This window comes from Carlito syrichta, unplaced genomic scaffold (assembly GCF_000164805.1).
Source record: "Carlito syrichta isolate Samal-C Ts95f unplaced genomic scaffold, Tarsius_syrichta-2.0.1 Scaffold304014, whole genome shotgun sequence".
Lineage (NCBI taxonomy): Eukaryota > Metazoa > Chordata > Mammalia > Primates > Tarsiidae > Carlito > Carlito syrichta.
In genome coordinates this window covers 9,963-19,961 of record NW_007248110.1, presented here as the reverse complement: position 1 = coordinate 19,961, position 9,999 = coordinate 9,963, and the positions used below count along the sequence as shown (strand labels likewise).

General features: G+C 45.7%; 1 protein-coding gene across 1 annotated transcript in view; it reads left to right on the top strand.

Annotated features, from left to right (window-relative positions):
- The first annotated feature begins 1,523 nt into the window (after positions 1-1,523).
- The window catches only part of LOC103261799 (golgin subfamily A member 3-like), a 16,553-nt gene continuing 8,077 nt past the window's right edge, over positions 1,524-9,999 (top strand). The window contains exons 1-3 of the mRNA XM_008059376.1: positions 1,524-1,842; positions 3,829-4,107; positions 6,530-6,642. Of these exons, the coding sequence (XP_008057567.1) occupies positions 1,710-1,842; positions 3,829-4,107; positions 6,530-6,642 (525 nt within the window). The 5' untranslated portion in view covers positions 1,524-1,709. The remainder of the gene's footprint in view (positions 1,843-3,828; positions 4,108-6,529; positions 6,643-9,999) is intronic.

Below are 9,999 nucleotides of genomic sequence, written 5' to 3'. Positions count from 1 at the left end.
CTGTAGTTTCTGTGTGAGCTTTGTAAGCTAGAGATAAGGGTTATGTAATGTTTATCGTGAAACATGTTAAACACAGATCCACAGGATAAGATGAAAAATGTGAAACCTATTTTATTTTTTGAGTTGGTGTCTCACTCTGTCGCCCAGGCCGGAGTGCAGTGGCACACTCATGGCCACCGCAACCTCGACCTGCTAGGCTTAAGCAATCCTTCCGCCTCAGCCTTCTGAGTAGCCAGAATTACGGGCACGCGCTGCCACACCTGGCTTATTTTTTTTATTTATTGTAGAGATAAGGTCTCACCAAGTTGCCCAGGCTAGTCTCGAACCCCCCCGGGTTCAGGCAGTCCTCTTGCCTCAGCCTCCCAAATTGCTGGGATTACAGGCTGAGCCACTGCACCCGGCTAAAACCTATTCTATTTTATTTTTTATTTTTTTGGAGTTGGAGTCTCACTCTTGTCACCCAGGCTGGAGTGCAGTGGCACGCTTACAGCCACCGCAGTCTTGACCTGCTGGGCCTAGGCAATCCTTCCACCTCAGCCTTCCAAGTAACTGGAACTACAGACGCACGCCACCACGTCTGGCTAGTTTTTGTAATTTATTGTCGCCTAGGTCTCATCAAGTTGCCCAGGCCGGTCTCCAAACCCTGGGCTTATGCAGTCCTCTCACCTTGGCCTTCCAAAGTGCTGGGATTATAGGCTGAGCCACCGCGCCCAGCCCAAAACCTATTTTAAAGGAAGTAAATGCCAACACATCTACAGAATTGATAGAAGCTTATACTAGTATCTGTTGACAAGAAAATGATTTAATAATATCATCTTTACATTTCAAAGTTGGTAATCAGTTGCCAAACATTGGGCAAAGTTTTACTTACTGAAATGTAGCCTTGCAGGATGGGTTGAGAGGGAGCTGATGCAGCTTATGATGAAGATGGGAATGGTCACTGCTGTGACATGCCCTCTCTCCCCCCCATTCCAAGTCAGCATCCTTTCTGTGTGTCCTTCTACCCCCTGGATATCGTTCCATGTCCTGTGGCAACTGCTGCTTTAATTCTGCTTTCTAGATCTGAGCTGTTCAACTTGCAGGGTAGGGCTACCTTGCCAGAGCTGTGACCTAGGAGGGGAGCTTGTCCTATGCCCACCTAGTCCTGTCAGTCCAATATAGAAGCCACTGGCCATGTGTGACTGTTTAAATTCAAAATAATTGAATTTAAATACAATTTAAAACTTGGTTGTTCCCGTGCTATAGCACAGGTAAGGAGCTGCTCTGACCTGGCAGAATTTCTTTAACCAGCCCCAATACAGACATTAAGCACCTTCAGGAAAAGGCCCAGGTGCGCCTGGTTCAGCATTTTTATCTTTAAAACCTAGGATGTTTTAGGTGCTCAAGGATTGTTTGTTAAATGAGTAAATTCCAATACATACTCAAATCAGGAACCAAATGTTAGTTTTGTAATTGTTACTTAAAATCTGACAAATGAATTTTCTATTATGAAAAAGGTATTATCTTTTTTTCTCTTTCTCTCCTGTCAGGTATGATATTAGTTGGTTTGACTTCAAACCATTTGTAAATCTTTAAGTCTTCCCCTGAAGATGGAAAACAAAGTGGGATCCTTCCCAGGAGCTCTTGGCTATTGCTGATGGCAGAAACCAAACTCAGCCTCAGCTCACGTGTAGCCCTTCAGCATCAGCTCAGCCAGTGTCGTCCTGACCATGGATGGCGCGTTGGCTGAGCACAATGGCCTTGTGGAGGACAGATCCTGCAGTGGCACCTCAGCTCTGCCCGAGGCCCCTCTAAAGCCCTCAGGCTTGCTGGCACCACCTGACCAGCTGGACAGAGCCCACCGTAAGTCATCAGGTTACTCTGTGCTGCTGACAGGAGGATGTGGTTAGCTTGTGTTTTGGAGGACTGTGGTATTATGACTGTTCATGAACTTTTCACTTACTAAGTGCATTGTTAGTAAGTGAATGGGTGCTTGTTGGCTGCGGGTTATTTATGCATCAGAAATAAAGGGTGAGTGGGAATGGTGCTCACACCTGTAATCTCAGCACTTTGGGAAGCCGGGGTAAGAGCACTGCCTGAGCCCAGGGGTTTGAGTCCAGCCCAGGCAACATGGCAAGACCTTGTTACTACAATAAATAAAAAAATTAGATGCGGTGGCATGTGCCTATAGTCCCAGCTACTTGGAAGACTGAGACAGAAGGATCACCTGAGCCCAGCAGGTTGAGGCTGCGGTATCTGTGATCGCGTCACTGCACTCTAGCCTGGGCAACAGAGTGACACTCTGACTCAAAAAAAAAAAAAATGAGAGTGAGCTGGGTATGGTGACTCAAAACCTGCAATTCCACCTACCCAGGAGGTCAAGGCCAGCCTAGGTAACATAGCAAGACCCCATCTCAAAAAAAAAAAGTAAAAATAAAGGGTGAATTTTTCACTCAGTTCTCATGACCCTTCCTGATCAGGTGGTATCAGTGCAGTATGTGCTGTAGATTACATATATACTAATTTGTTAGCAGAAATTGTGTTCTACTTCTTGTAAAATGATGTTCAGGCACTTAAGATAGCGTTGCTGAGTGTTGTCACATAAATGCCAGGTGAAGCAGGTAAGAGCATACAGACCAAAGACCGTGGATTCTGAATTAGATAGACATGGAACCACCTCTTCGATCTGACACTCAAGAGTGATATGCTCCTGAGCAAGATACTTAATTTATCTCACCTTCAATCTTTTCTTCTAATAGACAGAAGATTAACGGTGCCCTACATTATAGGGTGGTTTGTGAGGATCAAAAGAAATGAGGCACATGCCATGCCAAGCGCTTGGAGTATCTAGGGCGTGTCTAGGAGTGGAGTGTCTAGGAATGTTGTCATCTTATCAACATCACGAGTTGTTTATCCATGATTAGGCTTGTGCTTGGATGCAGTGAGGTCTTCTATCTGTTGGGCCTTTTTACTTTTAGATTTTTTTTTCTTTGAGCTGTGGTCTCTGTCACCCAGGCTGGAGTGCAGTGGCACACTTACGGCCACCCCGACATCGACCTGCTGAGCTCAGGTGATCCGCCTCAGCCTTCCAAGTAGCCGGAACTACAGGCATACACTACGCCCGGCTACTTTTTGATTTATTGGAGAGACGAGGTTTCGCCAAGCTGCCTGGGCTGGTCTCAAACCCACGGACTCAGGCAGTCCACTCACCTCAGCCTCCCAAAGTGCTGGAATTATAGGCTGAGCCACTGAGCCCAGCCTAGATATATTTTTTTTCTTTTTTTGAGTTGGAGTCTCACTCTGTCTCCCAGACTGGAGTGCAGTGGCCGCTCCTGGCCACCGCAGCCTCGACCTGCTGGGCTCCGGCGATCCTTCCGCCTCAGTATAGTATGAAGCCGGGCATGGTAGCTCATACCTGTAATCCTAGTGCTTTGGGAGGCAGAGAAAAGAGGATTGCCTGAGCCCAAGGTTTTGAGACCAGCCTGGGTAGTTTGGTGAGACCTCGTCTCCGGAATAAGTCAAGAAAAATTAGCCGGGTGTGGTGGGGCATTCCTGTAGTTCCAGCTACTTGGAAGGCTGAGATGGAAAGATTGCCTGAGCCCAGCAGTTTGAGGCTGTAGTGGCCATAAGCATGCCACTGCACTCCAGCCTGTGTGACAGAGTGAGACTCTGACTCAAAAAAAATAAAATTAAGTGTAGTATGATGCTCAGAAAAGTCGTTGTTATGTAAACAAAAAGGTTGAGAGACTCTCCTAGACCTATAAAACCATCAGAAAGTGGTATCAGGCCCTTGTGTACATGTACAGTGGCTGACGCTTGTAATCCCAGCAACATGCCTTCTCTTTCCAGGTGCCAGTCTTGAGGCAGACCATGCTTCCAAAGAAGGAGAAGGCCTGGATGAACCTAGCCCAGGAGGCCTCTGTCAGAATGGGCCAACACTGCAGTTCCCGGACCCTCCATTGTCTCTCGATCCCACTATGACCCCAGTGGGCCCTGATGCCTCTCCAGGTGTGACTGGTTTCCATGACAACCTAAGGAAGTCTCAGGGAACTAGTGCTGAGGGCAGTGTTAGAAAAGAAGCTTTGCAGTCTCTCAGACTCAGTCTTCCTATGCAAGAAACGCAACTGTGTAAGCATCCATTCCTGCTGTCTCTTCCCTCCCCTCCATGTCAGTGTCGTTCGGCCCCCACAGAGCAGCTGCCCTGAGCACTCACTGTCTGAGCAGTCATGTTCCTTTACCATGTGCTATCTTAGCCCTATGGCAGGTTGTGTATTTACAAGAGAGCTTCACTTTATTTTTTAAGTTGGGGTCTTTCTCTTGCTCAGGCTGAAATGCGGTGGCATGATCACAGCTCCCTAAAGCCTTGACCTCTTGGGCTCAGGTGATCCTTCCCCCTCAGCTTCCCAAGTAGCTGGGACTACAAGTATGTGCCCCACACACAGCTGAATTTTTCATTTTTCTGTAGAGACGTGGCCTTGCTATGTTGCCTAGGCTGATCTCCAACTCCTGGCTCAAGCAGTCCTCCTGCCTTGGCCTCCCAGAGTGTTAGGGTTACAGGCTTCAGTCACCATGTGTGGCCTGGGCCTTCTTTTCTGTGAATTGTTTCTTCGTGTGTTTGACCCATTTTTCTTTTGGATTGTTTACCTTTTTCTTCTGAGGCATTATTTTACTAAGGCTATAATGTGTTTGTAGAAAGACTTTCTAAAAACAAAAAAACAAGAAACAAGATAAACTGAAATTAAACTGCATTTCACGCTTGTTTACCAAAAAAAAATTCTGAAAACTAGTTGCCATTATTTAAATTGAGAGATGACATGTAAAAGCCTGGATTTCTAATCTTAACCATTTTGTGAGCTCTGGCCCAGGTGCCCACATGGCCACACCAGCTGGGCCTGTGCTGTCCCCTCCTTGGGCGTGCACTTGGGACCTGCTCCTGCGGGCACCCTGGCTCCAAGCCTGTCTCATACCTTGTGTCATTGAGCTTCTGTGTTTAGACTGTTTTGCTGATTTGTGTACGTGGCCAATGGCTGTAGGCCTGAGTTTGCCCCTTATGGTCTTGTCATCTGGGGCACTAACCTTGTGAATAGTCTAGAGATCTCAGTGATAAAATGTACAAACTAGTGACTGTGGTGAATCCTCAGTGAAATTCTTAGTGGCTACCCAGATTTTAGGTATTATTTAACATAATAACGTAATAGACACTTACCTTCTCAGCATCCACGTCTAAAGGAGTGCTGTCTATAAAAAGCTGTCAGATGATCACATTTGTCTGCTGTGATCAACACTGAGACCACGTGGTGCCATTCCACAGGCATGGCTGCTGATGTGCTGAAGAGGGGTGAAACACAAATGCTGCCCTGGAGCTGCAACTAGAACACCGTTGTGTGTGCTACTCAAGCCTTTCATGGCACAAAATACAAGTTTTGGGTTTTAGATAGTTTGAATTCGTTTTTGGCCCAAAGGCCTTCATTTCCCTGTCCTGTCCTTGAGCACAACCCTGGACTGGAGTTTCATCTGGAAACTGAGGTAACCCAGCCTCGAGGGCAGATACCTACTCAGTCTTTACTCTGCAGTGAGGCCTGATGCCAGACTTCAACAGTTTTATCCACCAGCTCACACAAATACCCTTGATTTTAGTAAACCTTACTAGAACATGGGTTGTTATTTCAGAAATTGGGGTGAACTATAGATCAAATTAGAACCCCAGGCTGGGTGTTGTCCGTGGTTCACGCCTGTAATCCCAGCACTTTGGGAGGCTAATGCGGGAGGATTGCTTGAGCCCAGGAGTTTGAGACCATCCTGGGCAACATAGTGAAACCTTGTCTCTACAAAAAAAAATTTAAAAATTAGCTGGGCATAGTGGCACATGTCTGTAGTCCCAGCTACTTTGGGAGGTTGAGGTGGAAGGATTGCTTAAGTCCAGGAGCTGTGATGAGCCGTGATTGTGCCACTGCACTCTAGACTGAGCAACAGGGTGACACCTTGACTCCAAAAATAATAATAAAGAGGAAGTAAATGAGAGCCCCAGGTGTCATTGCATAACGAGAACATGGTGTCATGTGACTCCACATTCCCTGGTCCTGTAGATAGAGCATCATTATGTGTAACTCCTTCATGACTGTTTTCATGTGCTCCTCACCACAGAGTCATGAGAGCCTTCTGTAAAGTCAGAGCAATGCTGCAGCCCAGCAAGAGCTGAGAGCACCTGTGCCTCAGTGCTGGGCATTGGCCCCAGTTTTACCTTAGTTCTTTTTGTTAAAAGTCACTTGCCATCCCCTGCTTTACCAGTTGAAACCTCACAGGAGGTAGTGTGCTCATGTCACGAACCCAGACCCAGTGTGTGGCCAGCGTGTCTCCACAAGGTAGATTCTGTCTGTAGGCAGTGTCCAGGGTACACAGTTTTCTCCTGATCTAGAAATGGTCCTTTCAAACTGGATGGCTGTACTAAAAACATACTGGTAATTAAATGCAAAATGACCAAGTAATGGTTTGAGATTGTTCTGTGTCCTGGTGCTTTATAAGTTTCTAAGTGGTCACTTTCCCACCTCAGGCTCTACAGAGTCTTCCTTGCCCCTGGAGAAGGAGGAGCAGGTCCGACTTCAGGCTCGGAAGCGACTGGAGGAGCAGCTGAAACAGTACAGAGTGAAGCGCCAGCAGGAGAGGGTGAGTTTTCTGAACACACTCATGAGAAACTTCACGTGCCTCTAGGGACTGCTCTTGGTTTCTCTGTGCTGGATGCACTGGGGGCCCTGTGCAACTGTGGATGTGCTCCTCAGGCAGTTCCCTCCTCCAGGGAGAGTTCAGCAGGAGTCTCATTTATGCCTTGTGCTGATACCGCCTCTTTGGAACCAGCATATCTTCCTAAATCTGCTGTTTGAAAAGCAAAGAGGGTGAAGACCTTGGAGACATTGCAAGTTTGGTTTCAATCATCCCAGTAAAGCGGATATTGCAATTGCAATAAAGCAAGTCACACAAATTTTTTTGTTTCCCAGTGCATGTAAAAGTTTGCACTTTTATACTGTAGTCTATTAAGTGTGTACTAGCATTAGGTCTAAACAGTGCATGTGCTTTAATTTTAAAATACTCTATTGCTAAAAAAGTCTATCGGCCATCTGAGCCTTGAGTGAGTCATAATATTTTTTTGTTTTTTGAGTTGGAGTCTCACTCTGTCGCCCAGACTGGAGTGCAGTGGCCGCTCCCGGCTACCGCAGCCTCAACCTGCTGGGCTCTGGCGATCCTTCTGCCTCAGCCTTTCGAGTAGCTGGAACTACAGGCGTGCGCTACCACGCCCGGCTAATTTTTTTATTTATTGTAGAGATGAAGTCTTGTTGCCCAGGCGGGTCTCGAACCCACGGGCTCAGGCAGTCCACTCACCTCAGCCTCCCAAAGGCGTGGGATTACAGGCTGAGCCACTGAGCCCGGCTGAGTCATAATATTTTTGCTGGAGGAAGGTCTTGCCTCTATTGGATGGCTGCTGACTGGTCAGGGTGGTTCCTGAATGTTGGGGTGACTGTGACATTTTCTTAAAATAAGACAAAAATGAAGTTTACCATATTGCTTGACTCTTTCTTAAAGATTTATCTGTAGCATGTGTTGCTATTTGATAGCTTTTTACCCACAGTAGACCTTCTTTCAAGATTGGAATCAATCCTCTCAAACTCTTCCATTGCTGTATCAGCTAAATTTATGTAATATGCTAAAGCCTTGGTTATGTCCGCAACATTCACAGCATCCTTCACGAGGAGTAGATTTCATCTCCAGAAACTACTTTCTTCGCTCATTCATAAAAAGCCACTCCTCATTTGTTCAAGTTCAAACAAATGCAGTAATTCTGTCAAATCTTTAGGCTCTACTTCTAATTCCAGCTTTCTTGCTATTTGTACCACATGTGCAGAGACTTCCTCCACGGAAATCTTGAATCCCTCAAAGTTATCCATGAAGACTAACTTTTTCAAACTCCTGTTAATATTGATATATTGGCTATGGATAGTGGCTCATACCTGTAATCCCAGCACTTCGGGAGGCTGAGGTGGGTGGATCACTTGAACCAGGAGTTTGAGACCAATCTGGGCAATATAATCCCATCTCTGCAAAAAATTAAAAAAAATTTTTTTTAAATTAGCCAAATGTGGTGACTGTAGTAGCTGTAGTCCCAGCTACTCAGGAAGCTGAGGCAAGAGGATCTCTTTGAACCTGGGAGCTTGTAACTACAGTGAACCATGATCATGCCACACTGTACTCCAGCCTGAGTGGCAAAGTGTGACCCTGTCTCAAAAAAGTAAAAAGAAGAAAAAGAAATTGATATTTGACCTTCTCCCATCAATCACAAATGTTTTTGGGTTTTTTTGGGGGGAGGGGTTGGTTGGAGTCTCACTCCACTGCCCAGGCTGGAGTGCAGTGGCACACGCACGGCCACCCTAGCATTGACCTACTGGGCTCAGGCAATCCTTCCACCTCAGCCTTCCAAGTAGCTGGAACTACAGGCATGTGCTACCATGCCCTACTAATTTTTTGATTTATTGTAGAGATGAGGTCTCACCAAGTTTCCAGACTGGTCTCGAACCTCTGGGCTCAGGCGTTCCTCTCATCTCAGCCTCCCAAAGTGCTGGGATTACAGTCTTGAGCCACCGCGCCCAGCCACAAGTGTTCATAATGGAATCTAGAATGGTGAATCTTTTCCAAAAGTTTTTGGTGTATTTTGCCCAGATCCATCAGAGGCATCACTATCTCTGGCAGCCACAGCCTTATGAAGTGTATTTCTTAAACAGTAATCCATGAATGTAAAAATTATTTCTTGATCCGTGGACTGCAGAAAGAATGCTGTGTTAGCAGGCATGAAAACAACGTTCTCCTTGTACATCTCTAGAAGAGCTCTAGGGTATCAGTTGCACTGTCAGTGAGCAGTAATATTTTGAAAGGCATCTTTTTCTCTGATCAGTAGATCTCAACAGTGGGCTTAAAATTACCAGTAAATTATGCTGTAAATGATATGCTGTCATCCAGACTTTGTTGTTCCATTTAGAGAGCACAGGCAGAGTGGATTTAGCATAATTCTTTTTTTTGAACTGGAGTCTCATTCCATTGCCCAGGCTGGAGTACAGTGGCATATTCACAGCCACCCCAGCGTTGACTCAACCTGCTGGACTCTGGCAATCCTTCCACCTCAGCCTTCCAAGTAGCCAAAACCACAGGCGGGTGCTACCACTCCTGGCTACTTTTTTATTTTTATTGTAGAGACGAGGTCTCACCAAGTTGTCCAGGCTGGTTTCGAACCTGTGGGCTCAGGCAGTTCACTCGCCTCGGCCTCCTAAAGTGCTGAGATTACATAGGTGCTGAATGGTATTTGAAAAAAATTCAAAATTCCTGATTCAAAAATACGAAACAAACAAACAAAAACTCTAAACTAGGAAGTAGAAGGATATTTCCTTATTTACTATTAGGAATGCAATTCAGACATTGTATTCAGATGGTACAACATGATAAAGTCCCCTCCTGTTTCTAGTCTGAGATACACTGTGAGAAGGTCTGTATGCCTTGGCCTCTATCAGCAGTGCTTGGTGAGAAAGTTTATCCTTTACTTTGCCTCCACATTACGTTTCCCACCAACTGCACCCTGAGCTCTTTCTGTATCAGTACAAACGACTGAGATCCATCTTATTCTTTGTAATAGTGTCTGTGTGTGTACCAGCATTTAACTAACCAGTTCATAGTGACTGACATTTTGGTTATTTTCTAATGTTTGAAATAACAAAGAATACTGAATACTGCAATGAATGTTTTGTATCTTGGCTTACTTTTGTGGGTAAATCTTTCAGTGGAAGGTTTTTTTCATTTATTTATTTATTTATTTATTTTTTGAGTTGGAGTCTCACTCCGTCTCCCAGACTGGAGTGCAGTGGCACCCTCACAGCCACCCCAGCATTGACCTGCTGGGCTCCGGTGATCGTTCCACCTCAACCTTCCAAGTAGCTGGAACTACAGGCGTGCACTACCGCACCCAGCTTATTTTTTTATTTTTTT